General features: G+C 38.6%; 2 protein-coding genes across 3 annotated transcripts in view; one reads left to right on the top strand and one right to left on the bottom strand.

Annotated features, from left to right (window-relative positions):
• LOC125241649 overlaps window positions 1-10,169 on the bottom strand; it is a 118,306-nt gene extending 108,137 nt beyond the window's left edge. For both annotated transcript variants that reach the window (XM_048150220.1, XM_048150221.1), the window contains exon 1: window positions 9,866-10,169. In XM_048150220.1, coding sequence (XP_048006177.1) covers window positions 9,866-9,917 — 52 coding nt within the window. In that variant the 5' untranslated portion in view covers window positions 9,918-10,169. The remainder of the gene's footprint in view (window positions 1-9,865) is intronic.
• Window positions 10,170-11,539: 1,370 nt separating this feature from the next.
• Window positions 11,540-16,951, top strand: LOC125241653 (UDP-xylose and UDP-N-acetylglucosamine transporter-like). Its single transcript, XM_048150226.1, has 5 exons — window positions 11,540-11,790; window positions 12,035-12,156; window positions 12,650-12,819; window positions 13,205-13,299; window positions 15,935-16,951. Exons 1-5 carry the CDS (start codon window positions 11,623-11,625, stop codon window positions 16,286-16,288), a joined length of 909 nt encoding a protein of 302 aa, XP_048006183.1. The 5' UTR covers window positions 11,540-11,622; the 3' UTR covers window positions 16,289-16,951.
• The last annotated feature ends 1,401 nt before the right edge of the window (window positions 16,952-18,352 follow it).

Genomic DNA, 18,352 nt, shown 5'->3' with positions numbered 1-18,352 from the left:
CCGGTTGGTGTAGAATGGTGGCTTGAGCAAATCAAAGCCCAAATAAAGAATAAAGTAATTCTGTAAAATAATAATTATAATTACAGTAAGTATTGAAACCGTATCATTCGTTCTACCTAATTATTGTAATGATCAAGGAAAATCAAGATACCTAACCTTTAATGACAATTAATAAAAAATATGTGAAGCCCCGAACAAGGTATGTACGATAAGCAAAGTTTAAGCTTGCATCACATTGTCAAACATAATGACGTCAGAACATTACAACATCATTTTATTTGTCTCAATTGTTGACATATAGAACATATGTATACATGCACATATCCTTAGGAACACTGCAGTATTAATAACCTAACCACAAAATTAAAATTTTGAAAAAACCCCCGACCGCGACATAGTGGACCGATTTTCATGAAACATGGCTAAGAACACTCCCGACTAACTCAGCTTTCAGACAAAAAAAAAACTAAATCTCAATCTCAATACGACCTTCAAATCTTCAAGAAAAGAGCGTACACCCATCTTAAAGGCCGGCAACGCACCTCCAACACCTCTGGTGTTTCGGGTGTCCATGGGCGGCGGTGATCGCTTACCATCAGGCGACCTGTCTGCTCGTTTGCCTCCTATCCCATTAAAAAAAAAAAAACCGGCCAAGAGCGTGTCGGGCCACGCTCAGTGTAGGGTTCCGTAGTTTTCCGTATTTTTCTCAAAAACTACTGAACCTATCAAGTTCAAAACAATTTTCCTAGAAAGTCCTTATAAAGTTCTACTTTTGTGATTTTTTTCATGTTTTTTAAACATATGGTTCAAAAGTTAGAGGGGGGGGACGCACTTTTTTTTCCTTTAGGAGCGATTATTTCCGAAAATATCAATATTATCAAAAAACAATCTTAGTAAACCCTTATTCATTTTTAAATACCTATCCAACAATATATCACACGTTGGGGTTGGAATGAAAAAAAATATCAGCCCCCACTTTACATGTAGGGGGGGTACCCTAATAAAACATTTTTTTCAATTTTTTATTTTTGCACTTTGTTGGCGTGATTGATATACATATTGGTACCAAATTTCAGCTTTCTAGTGCTAACGGTTACTGAGATTATCCGCGGACGGACGGACGGACGGACGGACGGACGGACGGACGGACGGACGGACGGACAGACAGACAGACATGGCGAAACTATAAGGGTTCCTAGTTGACTACGGAACCCTAAAAAAGGGGGAAGGAGCTTTGTATGGAGCATTCAGCAATTTTAGAATTTAACGGGAGCGAAGCCGCGGGCAAAAGCTAGTTTTACCTAATTGAATCTATGCAAAAACGACGGGATGTTATAAGTTTGACGTGTCTGTCTGTTTGTGTGTGTGTCTGTGGCATCGTAGCTCCCGAACGGGTGAACCGATTTAGATTTAGTTTTTTTATCTGAAAGCTGTTAGTCGGGAGTGTACTTAGCCATGTCACATGAAAATCGGTCCACTATTATGCCGCGGTCGGGGGTTATTCAAAATTTTAATTTTGTGGTTAGGTTATTTAACTTCTGAGTAGCAGAAATGTCTGCAATCGATGCCACTAAACTTAGAATAACTTTAAAAGTGGAAATGTCTGCCTCGGGTGAGATTTGAACTCCAGAGGCCGTGAGTTCAAGTCTCACCCAAGGCAGACATTTTCCACTTTCAAATTTAAAGTTAATCTCTTTTATCCCTATAACCATTTATTTAATTATTTTAATGCATAAAAGCAACACCTAAGTTTTGCAAACACCGCACATCGCACGTCAATGCTACTTCTTAGAACCATGTATTTCGCAGCAGGCCCTCAGTGCAATAATATGAATACTGTGACTCAGAGGGCCCTCCAATACCGCGAACATTGGCGATCGAGGCAAATAAGTACCTACCCTATAGGTATAGATAGATAGATAGATAGAATACTCTTTATTGGCACACCTCAGCAAGAGATACAGAAAAAAGATACAGCGGAGACAAAACAAATGATTATAAATAGAGGCAGACAACAGGCGGTCTTATCGCTAAAGAGCGATCTCTACCAGACAACCTTTGGGTAGCGGAAATAAAAAACATAATCAGAAAGAGTAGGTGCTTCGAAATGAAAAATCATACTTATTCTAATTTCCAACACACAAATTGAATAAACATACACATATAAGAGAATATAAATAGACTTACATAAACATACTTAAATAGTAATATACAGCAAGACAGATATATAGTAACAAACCAACAATATACAGCAATCATACCAACCACAGAGTAAAAATAGCAATACGATCACTAAGGGAGAGATAAATAATGTTCTTTAAGCATTTTTTTAAAAACAGAAATAGATTGAGCCCGTCTAATGCCCGGAGGTAGAGAGTTCCAGAGTCGAACAGCATTAGAATTTCAATCAAGACAAAACGGACTCACACACTTTCCCATTTATAATATTACTAGCTTTTGCCCGCGGCTTCGCTCGCGTTAAATTAAAAAATCAATGAGCGGAATACAAACCTCCACCCCCCACTTTAGAGAAGTGGGGGGTTAGAAAGAGACAAAAAGTAATCTAATGAAGAAATTTCTAATGGGAAGTTTCTAATGGGGTGGCAACGCGCATGTGACACTGTTTGAGTTGCAGGCGTCCATAGGTTACGGTGACCGCTTTACATCAGGCGGACCGTATACTTGTTTGCCACCGATGTAGTATAAAAAAAGTAGCCGAAGTCACTCTCCATCCCTTAAACTGTCTCCACTAAAAAAGTCACGTCAATTCGTCGCTCCGTTTTGCCGTGAAAGACGGAAAAACTAACAGACACACACCCTTTCCCATTTATAATATTAGTACGGATATCGTTGCTTTCACGACCGTGATAGTGTGATATCTGATTACATGAATTATATCAAAACAAATTACTAAGCGGGAATACAGTACGTACTACGTACCCTTTTCCTCTATAAAATTGTCATAAACTCATTCACGCTCTTGACTTACTTATTAAGTAGGTTAAAAGGTGCTCTGTTCTGGTACCAATATATTGTCCTAACATCCTTGTACTAGAAACTACTGTCGTACTGAATCATAAAGGGCGTTTGAACGATTATGAAGCATAAACTGTTAGTCAAAGTCAAAATATCCTTTGTTCAAATAGGCTTACAATAAGCACTTTTAAATTGTCAACAATGTACAATATACATCTTAATCTAAATATCAGAGCAATTTATTGGTACAATAAACAATATTGTTTTAAAACTACATTGAATTAAAATTATATCAATCTAAATTGTATAAAAATACTAGTCTAAAAACTTCTATTCTAAATGTCAAAAAACCGGCCAAGAGCTTGTCGGGCCACGCTCAGTGTAGGGTTCCGTAGTGTCCGTATTTTTCTCAAAAACTACTGAACCTATCAAGTTCAAAATAATTTTACTAGAAAGTCTTTATAAAGTTCTACTTTTGTGACTTTTTTCATATTTTTTAAACATATGGACACACTTTTTTTCCTTTAGGAGCGATAATTTCCGAAAATATTAATATTATCAAATAATGATTTTAGTAAACCCTTATTCATTTTTAAATACCTATCCAACAATATATCACACGTTGAGGTTGGAATGAAAAAAAAAATCAGTCCCCACTTTACATGTAGGGGGGGGGGGGGTTACCCTAACAAAACATATTTTTCGACTTTTTATTTTACCACTTTGTCGGCGTGATTGATATACATATTGGTACCAAATTTCAGATTTCTAGTGCTAACGGTCACTGAGATTATCCGCGGACCGACGGACGGACGGACGGACGGACAGACAGACATGGCGAAACTATTAGGGTTCCTAGTTGACTACGGAACCCTAAAAAAGCGCGTTAAGCGCTTTTTAGCCTGAATACGTAGGTAAAGGCACAAACGCTCACTATAATGTCTGTTTCGTAGCTATCTATCTCTATCGCTCTTCCGCATTGGCGCGACAGAGCCAGACTGCATTTCGATCGGCGTCTGGCGTCGACGTTTGTCATTCGGCTAGGCCGGCCAGCAGAAATATATGAGTAAGCGCCATGTTGCGGAATTTCATTAGAACTATTCTCTTCATACTGTACTGAACTGTCACAGCATACATCAGATTAACGGCGCCCTCTTGACAGTAGTCATATATATTTCTGGTCAGGCGTTTTGTAAATCGGAGTTGTTTACATACAAACTAGGGATGTACCGACTATTGATTTGGCCGACTAGGCCGACTACCGACTAGTCGGCACTAGGGTGGCCGATTAGTCGGCCAAAACAGTTTTTTCGACTAAATTCACATTTTGAATGTCGTCTTTGGTCCTTCGTTCGCGCTTTTCATGTTTTTTCACAGGTTCAAAGGTCTATGAGAATATTTATGTACATTTTCCATTTTTAACAACCGGTTTGGCATAGCAGGTAGTGAATTAGTGATCCTGCCTATGAAGTTGATAATCCTCAGTTTCTGTGATGACTGATATTTGTTGTTTTGACTAAGAAAGGCATAACAAACAAATAGGTACATAATACAACCACATCAGCTGTTGATTTATCTTTGTACTGTTTTTCTATCACTTATGAAGTGCCGACTAATTGGCCTTCTTTGCCAACTAGTCGCCGACTAATCGCCGACTACAAAAGTCGCCGGATAGTCGGCTTTCCTGACTAGTCGACGACTAGTCGGTACATCCCTAATACAAACCTCTGTCGAACAAAAAAATAAGAGAATAAGTTTACTTACTTTCTGCATTTATGTAATTACTTCTCTAAAATGAATTTTCCACGAGTTTTAGTTCTGTAACTCGAAAGTCGACTCGATACCGCTTTAAGACGAACAAAAAGCTATCAGGAACAACTCTAGTCGAGTATACTAATAAAACAAAACCTAGTTATAAGAAGTTTCTCTTGAGCTTCGTGCTATCGCGAAGCGAGTGGCAGTAACACGACCGAAAGGTGTGTTTTAAGGGCGTTCCCTGCGCCAATGACCTTCGATTTGAATCCATTGATATTATGAGAGTTTCTAAAGCCTATCATATTGACAGTATCGTCTTTAAACAGCACAGTATCTCATAATTAGTTCACAGCTCATTGTTTCTGAAGTATGAGAAAGTTACAGTAAGTATTGAAGTTTTATATAAGTCAAAGGTCGGTTTCATGTATGTAAGACCCTTCACTAAAATCAAATTTCAATAAAAGTGTTTTTTTAGATCATGTTTACAAAGTTCATAATAATGGTTTGCAACAATTGTGGCGAGACTGCACAAACAATCCAGCACATAATAGAGGATTGCCCCGTGACGCGCTATGCCAATGGACCTACAGAACACCTGATCACCCTTAGCGACGAGGCCAATAAATGGCTGATTGGACTTAATTTTAACCTATGAATGTTTCTGTTCTTTGCCATACGACTAAATAAAAAATAATAAATAAGTATTCTTTTTTTTTTTTTCAAAATATGGGTCTTACGTATAGAGATAAAAGATTGAAGAACCGATAGCCGTTGTTGTTATAATTCTATCTGTAGTGCAAATTTAGGAGTTTCAACTCAAAACTTGACGAAAACCGAGTGGAGCCCCTTAAATCGACACGCTACGAATTTCCTCTTTGTGTGTTATATGACGTTTTCCTACAGTATTACACTACACACAGTGGTGTTGACAATAAAGATTACGATACAATAGTAATGTTTTGGATTAGTGTTGTATGCTGTTACGCATAAAGTATTATGTCATGTTGATTCATAGGTTTCATACAATTATTGATTGTTTTGTGGTCTATAGTTTTATATGGCTGAGAGATTTGTGACGAATTTATTACGAGAACTTGTTTGGTACTTATTGGTAAATTATAATATAAAACATACTAAAGTCGACCAATTCACTAGAAAAAAAAGCGCAAATAAATGTAGGCAGTAGGCACATATCGTCATTACTTTTAAAAAATCTCGTATCTCACGCTGTTCCTCAAAGTTAAAACGCAGTAAGTCTGTATGCATTCCATACATACTACAAACTTTTCATTGACAGACGAAGATACAAGTTTTTTTCAAAGTAGTGACGATATGTTTATCGTCCCAAAGAAAAATCGATTTTTGCGCCTATTTCTAGTGACAAACTAGTGTTACCGGCTATGCACATCGGCCGAAGGCGATTAGTAATTTTTTTAATGTCTCTCTGTGTCAGCAAAAGGAAACTCCGTGGAAAATGCTTCAAATTCCTGCATGGAACGAACTGAATGGAGTGTCGTGTAAAACTTTTTAAAAATCGAATAATCGCTATATTTTTGTGGAAACCAGCCAGTCACTTTTGAAAGTGCGAGAACGACCTCGAGTCATTCCGCGAAGAATTTAACGATATCATTGGCAATGGTATCAACACGTATTTATTGACGAAAACAGAACAATTAGAGCAATGTCAAATTTTGGACGAGTTGAGATGTTACACCGACATGCTTATTCAAGAAAATCAAGAAATAAACAATCGTAACGGTCAACCAAAACTTGGCACTAGAAAAAAGGCGCGAAATTCAAATTTTATTTTTCTTCTATATGGTAAGGTTTAAAGCTCGGCCACACATGCGCGTTTTGATAGCGAAGGCGGAGCTGCAGCGGAGCGTCAGCGGAGCGCAACCATAGCGGTGCGCCGGACGAACGCTGGCGTTGCGCCCAGCGGACGCTGGCGGGAACTAACGAGCGCGGATTGCGAGCGGAATGCGCGCGGATTGCGAGCGGAACGCCAGCGTTCCGCCGGCGCACCGCTATCATTGCGCTCGTGTGGCTCGTCAATAATTTCGCCAGCGTCAAAGTTTACAAAGGCACGCGTTTTATGACAGAAGACAAGTAGCCGGTGAGCCCTACATTTTTCTAATTTGCCGCCTTTTCAAGGGCCAAGATTTAGTTGACCGTCAATACGAACTGTTCTTTGTAAAATATTAGAAGGCGGAAACTAGAAGACCCATGTATATCTGCAGTGCAAAGGCGGGCTTAGGCTCAGACAAAAACGTAGGAAAATACGGAAAAACAAGTCCAGCCGTTGCTGCCCAAAATGTAAAAATATTCCGTTGAGATTTTTTTATAATTTTCTGTAGTTGTTTGCTATTTGCGCAATATTTTCCAAGTAAAGACGGAGCCAAAGGCAGGTAAAGCTACTGAAAGTTAGCTAACCCTTTTCTTTAACGTTGGTGAAATGCATTTACGCATGCCTCACGGTCCGGGGGAAGCAGGATGCCAGTTTTATTTATTAGCTAGTTATTTTTATAATTAAAGGTTTCATTTCATCATAGCAGTCGGCCGTAACGGTGCTGTTTCACGGGCAACAAAATTGCCAGCAATTCACATTGCCGATGGTATGTAGAATAGGTAACTTGACTGTAGTTAAAATAAAATATTGTATACCATGCACGAAATAAAGTATCAGATAATTATAAGAAAAACATGGACAGACCCGTGTGGTGACGGGTTAAGAATTTCACCACCCCCTTTCTTCCCGTGGGTGTCGTAGAAGGCGACTGTGGGATATGGGTTAAATTGTTAAAATCAAAAGTCACAATTGTCAACCCCTTACCAGTAGCACTGAAATGAGTAATGTGCTCTGTACCCCTTCATGGGATACAGGCGTGATTGTATGTATGTATGTATGAACATGGACAGAAGTTATTTTTAAATCCAATTTCTAATTAATAAGTCAGGTAGAATTATATAAAGTAACTGAGTTGACCGTGACGTCACTCAATTCGATTCGATTTCATATAAATTCCATATTAGCAAGTCGTTCAAATTCGTTTTGACAGTTCTTAAAAAGAAGCTGATTTGACTAGAAGGCAAGTAGCCTATTGCTGGCAATTGTATTGCCCGTGTAACAGCACCTTAAGAGGATAATATTCAATGCCATAGTTCCATAGAATGAAAACGATGAGCTATGATTATTGCCTATCGTTGTAAACAAACTAATTTAAAGTAATTACTCCATAAAACGCACTTTGGAGGTCGAGCATCGACATGGTAGTGGTAATATTAATTTACGCTAAGATGTTCACGATAAGTAATTTCAATTTCACACTTGCACACATCTGTTGTTTAATGAAAAGTACAGTTGGCCATACAAGTTTGTATCAAAAATTATTTGTGTGTAAGGACTATCTATACACAGTTTAGTAAACAAACATATAGGTAATTTAGTTTTGTTCGCGAAAATCTTTAAACTTACGTATTTTCATCTTTCAATAATGACTAGTGCACATTTATTTAGGTTAATATATTTTAATACAGGGTTAGAAAATATCCGATATTTATAATAAATATCAAAATATCGGATATTTATGATATATATCGGATTGTATATCAACTTTGATATATATCCATTTTGTATGGAAGGCATTTCATTTTTTTGTTGCGTTATTTATGAATACTACTTTAAATAAGGAAAAATGTACAAAAAAACATAAAATTTTGTATAAAAACAGTAACAAACACAAAAAACTAGTTTTTTAACAATGTTACATTTTTCAAAACCATTTTTGTATTGAAATATTTATTTAAAAATATATATATATATATCGGATATTTGTATCCATTGATATATATCGTCGAACCTAGCTGGATATATATCCGATATATATCGGATATATATCTTGATATATATCCTCGAACCCTGTTTTAATAATAATAATTTAGGGAAGGTTTCGGTACCCAATTAACGTAGGTTGTTAACGGTTTGTGCGGGAGAGAATATAAGACTGAGTCCAATTTTCTTCATAAGTATGTATCCTAAGTGTCTATTACGTTCAGCTCTAATCTTGGGGCCTACTCCGAAGTCCGGAAACTTCGGGCATGAGAGCGTAGACCAGTGGTAGGCAAAGTATGGCGCAGGCCAAGTCCGGCCCGCGAAAAGATTCTATCCGGCCCGCCACTAGTCTTTCAAAATAGTGTGTAATATGCATTTTTGGTCTAAATCTGGCCCGCCTCTAAAATCTTCCTTCATATTTGGCCCCCAATGAAGTTGCCCACCACTGGCGTAGACCCTAAGGGCCACTTGCACCAACGAAAATGGAGGGTTAACCTACCATTTTATATGGAATTTGACAGTTGACAGCCCACTAACCCTGAGTTAAGTGGTTGGTGCAAGTGGGCCTTAGATATTAGCGGGAAATAGCAAACGCCTCGCCTGCAGGTTAGAATGCCATGGCTTGCAGCCTTTGAACGTTTCGATTCACGCTCTACAGCGTTTGTAGGTAACGGGAATTTATTCTTAAAAATATGTAAAATGGTCAATCGACCTACTTAGGTGCAATCATAGAGTACACTGTACAGTCGCACACATGGAGTGAAAATTTCTTCGATATTATTATAAACACATACGTAAAGGTAGGTAATATGTGTCGAAGTTAAATAACTATTTCATAATAACTTAACTCTTTAACTCTCAAATAGTCCTTACACCCTGGCGGGTGTTGCCTCTGCGTGTGTCCCATGATATGGGCAAGGGCAACATCCAAGTGTCGAAAGGGCCTCTACGCGTTGGCTTCGGCCCCGCGCACGCCTCCCAAAGGTCCGGAATACCATTGTTCCGTGATGGGAAAGACTTTCAAACATTAATAAAATTATAGAACTTTCGCGTGTGGATCTGTAAGACGAAATGTTCGAAACTAATTTAATAATTAGATTAAACGCAAACATGTAAAACAAAACTTCAGTGCGCCGAATACAAAACATAACTTTTTTTTTCGAAGGTAGCTTGCTAATATGCTTAGCATCCGCGTAGCGTCAACTTTTTTAAAACTTGTTTAATTGGACCGTGATAATTGAGGTCGGTGAGTCAATTAAAAAAAACATAATCATAGACATAATGCACTTGAATTAAACTTACCGGCTGAAAAAAACTGGAACACGAACACGAAAACAAAATATCCCTTCAACATTTTGCCGTCAATATTTCGTGCACACTAACGAATTTACCGAAAAATTTTCGCATTGTGCAGTCGTTAGAAAAATAAGTTGAAACACAGACACTTTAATCCCACAGAGCACTTTAAAATACTGTTTTCGTTAAAAGAACAGTGTAAAACGATGTCACTGAGTGTTTTGGTTGTGCGAAATTGTTTGTAACATTTTGGCACGAGGTTATCACACGCAAGCGCGTCGGCGCGGCTGAGCGAGCGAACTGACTTGAACGAAACGAGCTTCGCTAGTGTTGTGTTGTGCCGTGATCATTCAACGTTCAGCAATGGCCGCTAATCGCTACATAGTTTAGGTTGTAGGTTGCTACGCGACATAGTGCCTTTTTTGGATAACATTATTTATTTAGTTATTAGAAAACAAACTAGTTACCTACATATACTGCTTTGTAATTTTGCACTTTTAATAAGACGGGACTGCTATGATAGATCAATATAATATATACGTACACTTATGCTTTTACGAGTATTTTAAGAAAAATAGGAATGTATATATCAATAGATATACAAATCTCATGTACATGGAAAATATTATCAAGTTATGTCAAACGCAACATTCTGTCCAATTCTGTCATACTTGTACTTCTTCTTTTTGTGACGATGTCTTTATGCCAGATCTCTCAATCAGTCAAATCTTTTAGAATTTTAAAGCATTTATCAAACTCTGGTTTTTTAATAGGCTTCTGGTACCTCATTTATTTGCAATTGCATTTGCATCCACTCTCTCTTTTAGCGCTAATTATAAACCTCTTGTTCCGTAATATTGCAGATAAGTAAATAAATTATCTTTGAGCACTCTAGAAAGCTGTTATAAAACAGTTTTACAGAATACCAGATGGTTAGCAGTTGTACTCGAAGGCTCGCCTGCTGAATGAAGGTACCACAGTATCGTATACCTTGTAATACCTTCAAATACGCAAGGTACCTATCCTTAAAGTGTAACTCAACTAACTTGTTTTGTAAAGTCTTACAAGAAACCTTTTCTTGTAAGCCTTAGCTTCTTATTATCTTGTTTTACTAAGATATCAACAGTATGGATTCAAATATATGTCTACATAATTAAACGAATAAATTGAACGTCTGCAGATTATTGATTTCGTGTACTAGTGACATTTAGCGTCGAGAAGCTGTTTTGCAGCTTGATGATGAAGATTGCCATTTAGTAAAATCACGCCATCTGTTGTCGAGTAGGCGTAGAGTATCGCGGTATTAAATCTTAATTAATTTCCGAACGTAACTGTCACATGTGACATGTCGTCGTGACTTTTGACGGATGACGTACTCGCATTCCGTCTTGAGCTGATGTAAGAGCGTTCTAATCTCAAATAATATTCGTATCTATAATTCGGGATTTTAAATTGAAGTTGTAAATAGTGTCCGAGAAGGAATCAAGTTTAGTAAAATCTTATACTGTAAAATAATATTTACAGTGAACTTTTAACGCTTTGCATTTAAGTCAATCATAATAACATCCAATTTTGATAAAATGAAAACATCGCTTATGAAAATAAATATCCGAACGCTCCAAACAAAACTCAAAACTTTTCGAAAGTTATCAAACATTGCATTTTAGCCGTTTCCTTATCTCTAGTTTCACTGGTTGCTTGGAGCGGTAGCGCGTATCTAAATCATGAAATCTAAATAATCTTAAATTAAAAACGTAGTTAAAATGAATGTAAAGAGTACGATATCAAAAGTGTTCGTATCATGTTGCTCTAGTGCCTTTTTGATGGAAATTTTGATGACGAAAGCACCGGAATGTGCTACTTTAATAACATTTTTACAGGGTTTCTTTATATCTTTACAAGGTTTTGTATTCACCACGAAATTCGGGACGGTATGTTGTAATAATTAGTATTGACTTTGTTTCCGTGTTTTAACACTTTATTCTGTTAAGTAGTTACTCAAATTTTGAGTTTTCGGTGAACCATAGAAAAAATCTCAAAGCTTTTTATAAAGGAACCTATTTCTTTTATTAACATTAATCAATATATTTTTTACCAACTATATGGTTAAACTCTAGGAAAATATTCCTGTTATAAATCTAAGGAAAATTGTTCAAATCTTTGTTTTCTTTTCAGGTAAAGCCCTCAATACCTATTAGGCAATATGTCATTTTGGTGGTGCTATTTTTTATAACAAATGTAGCAAACAACTATGTCTATTCATTACATGTACCATCTACCCTACACATGATCATTAGGTAAGAATATGCTATTATTCATTTTTTATGTGACTGATACATAATGACAGGCACAATACTCCTGGCGGTTTAGCACAACTTGCATTGTCGCACGCAAGTCCATACATCAAGCGCGACTTCAAGTATGGACTCGCAGGCAAGAGTGCCAGTTGTGCTAGACCGCCTGGTTTCATGCCTAATTATGTACAGTTGCATACTTAACTTCATCTACATCCTTGTCTCTCATCCTTTATCTATATAAAGTTTTCTACAATATGTTCAGATATAGACTAAATTTTAATAATTCAGTTAAGAAGACTATCAATTAGTGATACTGTCAGTTCACTTTTAAAACATGCTATACTTGTAAAGAAACAAATGATGATGAACTCCAATACAGTAAATTTTCTAAAGTGTGTGCTTCTACATCCGTTGCACATACAAAGTTTTATAATGATGTTAATTCATTTTGCCTTTCACCAAATTCAATATTACAACTTATTTTCCTTCCCAGATCAGCATCATCACCCGTCAGCATGATAGTATCATGGTACATGCTGAACCGCACCCCAAAGACGACTAGAGCTGTGGGCTCTGTCTTCATCAGTGCCGGAGTAGCATTGGCGTTGTATGGTGGCGCTAGTATAGAGCAGCAGAGAGGCACCTTTATATATTGGTGCATAGGTAAATTTTAATGAATGATGTGCATAGGGTCAACATGTAAAATAATTTTAGAAGAGGGCCAGATTTACACCAAAAATGTAATTTTACTACAGCACTGGCCATATCACACACTATTTTGAAAGACATGGAAGGCCGGATATGGCCCGCGGGCCGTACTTTACCCACCACTAATCTAGAAAGAAGCAAGTTGTATATTACAGTTTTTTTTTTAATTTCCATTTATTTATTCCGTTAAGTAGATATTCGAAGAATCGTGATAAAAACAGGTTTATGTTCAATATTACATGGAGCAGATCTGAGTTAGCCTTTTAGAACATATTCTTATAGAATTTATTATTTCTGTTACCTTTTTACGTACAGTACCTAATGTTGTCTATTGTTGTAGGTGTGGTGATATTGTTGGCTACACTGGTAACGGGGGCATTTACTGGTTTGCAGCAAGAAATGCTATATGTCAAACATGGAAAACATCCTGAGGAGGTATAATGTTTATAATATACTGCTAGATACATATGTAATAAATTTTTCCCCTCACTAGCTCGGAAACACGTATTTTAAAGTCACACACAGGTCGAACGCGATTAATTAACATTATTTTTACCTTTTTTGCCAACGTTTCGGCCAGGTTGCACTGGCCGTGGTCGCGGAAGACTGACGTCCCAGCAAAGTGTCACCGGAGATGTAAACAACACAAAACTACCCGATATTAATTTATATAAATGTTCGGGGTAGACAAATAAATATAATCTACCCGCTTTTAGTTATTGTTTATTTCCCACCGCACGACACACAGCACTCACAACATCCGCGCACTGGTCCGAAGATAGATCTTTTGGTTTGAACATTTGAATCACTGGTCCCCATGTTGGCGATAATCTATACCCGTCTTCCCTGTTAAAGTTTTTAGTATATTTTTTAATTTCGATCGCCTCCCTCACAATCCGGGGATAATAGTGTCGCTCGGTGGAAAGAACTTTGGGTTTGTGTAGCTCAATCCAGTGATTCGTTTCCGCAGTAAGCAAGTGCTCGGCGATTGCAGATTTGTGTATATGGCGATTTTTAACTGCCGCTATGTGTTCCTTCACCCTCTCTTGAACGCTGCGGTTTGTTTGGCCAATATACGCACTTCCACAACTGCAATCTATCTTGTAGACACCCGGACTTTGGTACGGAATGACATCCTTAGGACTGCGTAAGAGACTCGCTACTTTAGATAACGGTGTGTATACAGTCTTAATGGAGACTTTTCTTAGTACTGATCCAACTTTATCCGTTATCCCTTTCACATACGGCAAAAAGGCTGGTTGCCTGTCAACCTGCGGATGTCTCTCCCCCTTCTTAGTCTTGCGCGGGATTGTCTGCAAATACCCATTTTTCCTCAGCACCTTCTGAACATGGGCTAACTCCTCGTCTAAGTGTTCAGAGTCACATAAGTCTCGAGCCCTGTTAACCAGGGATGTGACCACCGATTGCAGATGTCTCGGATGATGATGGGAAGAAGCTTGCAGGTACCTGTCAGTGTGGGTGGGCTTTCTGTATACCTGTGTGTGTTTCTGTGACCTGTGTGTGACTTTAAATATGTGTACAAAGCGCGAGAACTTAAAGTGTTATAACACGTATTTTGTCCTTTAATACCAGCGGGTAAAAACGCATTTTATCCACTAGTGGGTAAAGTAATTTGACCTTGAATAAAGTCAAATGAACTGGTTTAAAATTGATAAAAGTAGGTGAATCTAGTAATAAAGATGATTTACCACCTGTGGAACTACTGGAAGCAGTGATAAACGCATTTTTTGCGTTGTAGTTTCCTCGCTATAGTGAGGAGAAAAGTTTTGTGTTACACTCGGGTGCAAATGTATTTTACTTCTCGTGTGTTAAAAATCAATTCCACACTCGGCGTTAAAATACAACTTTGCCCCCTTGTATAACAAATAACTATTAAACATTGTAAAGGGCCCGCATATTAAGTATTACCTATATACTGCGTGACAGTAACAAACGGAGAGTGATTAAGTGATCATGACAGACACTGCAGTAGATACGTATTAAAGGGATCCGTGGGGTCATGACACCCCTCCCTCCCGCCTAGAATCCAGGTTGGCCATACAAATCCCTGGGGCTGGGCACACACATTGACCACGTGACACCCCCTGAGAACGAAACTGGATCCGCCCGTGGATCGGGCAAAGCATGACAAGGGGGATTTTTATCCTTTTGTCCCGATAATGGGATAATTCGATATATGGCAACCCTAGGTCAGGATCTGATGATAAGATAGCGTGAGCACTTTACCTACGTACTCGTCTTCCAATTGCGATTTTGTGTTTTTATGCTATAGTACGTTTTGAAAGTCCACTGAAATGGAACTGATAATAAGACCATACAGTTTAATGAACAGTGCAAGCGCTTGAATGTTGTGCCTATAATTACCATAAAGTTTGATAAGACTTTCCTTAGTAGAAATATATTGTTTCTTGCTGTTGCATAATGCGATTTTGATAGCTCACCGCTGGGCGAGTAACTATAAACATCGCCGTGTCTCTTTTATTTACACGGGAATGATTATCTTTTGTTCGTTTTTATAGCAGATACCTCATAGCTTACTAGCTCACGGTGGGACCAGTGCCTTAGGCAGCGTTCCCACTTAAGCGTCGCGTGTCTCGGGGCGCGCAACGGACGTCCGCGCCACGCCGCCTGAATGTAATTCAAAAAACGTCTCCTCAGTACATTTTGTATAGGAAGGACGTAAGACGCGCCGCCAAGCGGCGTGGCGCGCGGCGCGCCGCACCTCAGGACATGCGTCTCTTAGATATGGCCGGTCACTTTTACCCTTGCAATATTTTCTTCGCTATTGTATTTAATTTAAAATGAGCAGTTCCCGAAAACTTTGTACATAGCCACGTCAGCAAATTTTAATTGATCCTATTTTGTTACCAACATTTAATAAATAATATAAGTCGACTTTCGTAAGATATATACAAAAACTTACTAAAATCTCAATTCATCAAAAATATCTTGGTGACAAAATAGGATTAATAAAAACGAATTTAACTTTTTCCTTAATTTTTGTACAAACTTTTCGAGAACTGCTGAAATAACATGTATTCGTTTTCAGATGCTGTTCTACACGCACGCCTTACCTCTCGTCATATTTTTATTCCTCACACCTCATCTATACAATACAGCACTAACCTTAGATTCAGAAACTTGGCTTATCATAGCCCTGAATATAATATCCCAATTTTTCTGCACTCGCTCCGTCCATCAGCTAGCCACAAAAGAGTCTTCAGTCACAGTGACGTTCATACTAACTTTAAGAAAATTTGTATCACTTATATTGTCTTCCATAGTTTTTAAGAATAACGTGACCATTTTACACGTAGCGGGTACAGTGTTGGTTGCTGTCGGTACGTATGTGTATTTCGACTTTTTTGTGTGGAAGCAACGGCCTGTTAAATATAAGGAATAGATTAGGCAAGTCTGAAATAGATGGCATATAAGGCTGACTAGAAATATGTGATTATTGCCGAGAGGCTTTTATTCTCGTGTATGCGGCTACAGTTGAGTATAAAGAGAATAGTTGTAATTAAATTCCTCAAAATAGCCGCTAAAGTGTTTATACGCCATCTATTTCAGCTGGAATCGAACTAACGGTTTCACCACAAGCAGCTAACTCTGATCTTTAGACTACACGGTTATCGTATTACGGGTCCAACTAAAGGGTAATTTATTAGTACCTTTATCTTTTGAGCTATTTATGTCCGTTTAATATTTATTTTGTTAGTAGTGTGAGTAAGTAAAATCATAGATATAAATTATTTGTTCCCTAGGTTAAGTATTTATTGAATAAACTGCTTAGGGTCGGTTGCACCAAACCGTCTTTACGTTCAAAATCTTTGTATCACAATTTCAATAGACTGCTGCGTCACATTGACGTGTCTGTTAACGTGGTTGATGCAACTGGCCCTTAGTGGTGTTTGGTGTTTTGAGCATGATCGAATGTTGTGAAAGACAAACAGAACCTGATAAATTTTAGCGCTTACCTACTTTCGAGACTATTATTTGTAGTCTTATTTTTGAAATAAGAGTGGCAGACATAGGAAATTACGTCACTACTTTTAATAGTTATTTGTTATACAAGGGGGCAAAGTTGTATTTTAACGCCGAGTGTGGAATTGAAAAACGAGCAAGTGAAAGGATTCTATAGTTGAAGCACGAGCGAAGCGAGTGGTTCGGGAATAGAATCCTGAACTTGCGAGTTTTTTAACACACGAGAAGTAAAATACATTTGCACCCGAGTGTAACACAAAACTTTTCCCCTCACTATAGCGAGGAAAGTACAACGCAAAAAATGCGTTTATCACTGCTTCCAGTAGTTCCACAGGTGGTAAATCATCTTTATTACTAGATTCACCTACTTTTATCAGTTTTAAAGCAGTTATTTTGACTTTATTCAAGGTCAAATTACTTTACCCACTAGTGGATAAAATGCGTTTTTACCCGCTGGTATTAAAGGACAAAACACCTGTTTCCGAGCTAGTGAGGGGAAAAAAAACTTGTATCTTCGTCTGTCAATGAAAAGAAAATTGTAGTAAGTATGTATGGAATGCATATAGCCTTACTGCGTTTTAACTTTGAGGAACAGCGTGAGATACGAGATTCTTTAAAAGTAGTGACGATTAGTGGTATTGATCAATATAATTCCTAGTAGTAGAAGTATACAGCGAGTCATAGGACTCATAGGATAGGAATACATGGGGGGGATAATTTGACCGCGTCCGTAGGCGAAGCAGTGCTTCTTGACTCTAGTTACCCTACACGTGTCCCCTGGGTAGTGCTAAATGGTCAACAATTCCTTCGGGTAGTGGGGTTAATCAGTGGCCCCACGTAATTTCAAATCACTGATACTTTGCTGGTGGTAGAGTCCCTTTCTCTGGACTCGTCTGGTTGGCGACCACCTTCGCGTTGTAGTTGGCCGCAAAGCATCCTTCCTTGCTGATGTGTTCCGGTTGAGTGCGCGAAAACCAGCTCCTTCCCCGATCAACTTAGTCTCGACAACACCTGGTCTGCGTGGGCCTGTTCCTCGCTCTGTTGCTTCAGGCGTGTTTCTTTGGCATGGGGGCCAGGGAGACCCGGTGAAACGGTTATCCGCTGGCCGCCCGCTGGTTCGTAGAGGACCCGAACCCCAGCTTGTCCCAGCTGGGGAGGCTGTCCTGCCGCCAGTGTAAAAAGCCTTGGGTTGGTCGCTGCGCCGGACTGGGATCCCGGAGTGGAACGCAGCGTTCAATCTCGGGTCGGACCGGGGGCCCTTCCGTCCCCCGTGCCAGGGAACCACTCCACCTGCTGTATCTTGGCGAGATTTTGCCTCGCCTGTGACCTCGCTGCTGTCGATTCTATGTTGATCTGATCTGTCTATTATACCTGCTTCTCAATAATTATGCCTGCAAACAAAAAGAAAAAACGATTTACAGCGGCTCCACGTTCCACATTTTTAGTGGACGTTTGCAACATTAGGGGCCTCCACTCCAACTTG

The sequence above is a fragment of the Leguminivora glycinivorella genome, chromosome Z, assembly GCF_023078275.1.
Source record: "Leguminivora glycinivorella isolate SPB_JAAS2020 chromosome Z, LegGlyc_1.1, whole genome shotgun sequence".
Taxonomy (NCBI): domain Eukaryota; kingdom Metazoa; phylum Arthropoda; class Insecta; order Lepidoptera; family Tortricidae; genus Leguminivora; species Leguminivora glycinivorella.
This window is presented reverse-complemented; position numbering and strand designations above follow the sequence as displayed.

Coding starts and splice junctions, on each gene's coding strand:
- LOC125241653 (XM_048150226.1), top strand. CDS start 11,623: ATGAATGTAAAGAGTACGATATCAAAAGTGTTCGTATCATGTTGCTCT. Junction 12,157..12,649: donor ACCCTACACATGATCATTAG/GTAAGAATATGC, acceptor TTTCCTTCCCAG/ATCAGCATCATCACCCGTCA. Junction 12,820..13,204: donor CTTTATATATTGGTGCATAG/GTAAATTTTAAT, acceptor CTATTGTTGTAG/GTGTGGTGATATTGTTGGCT.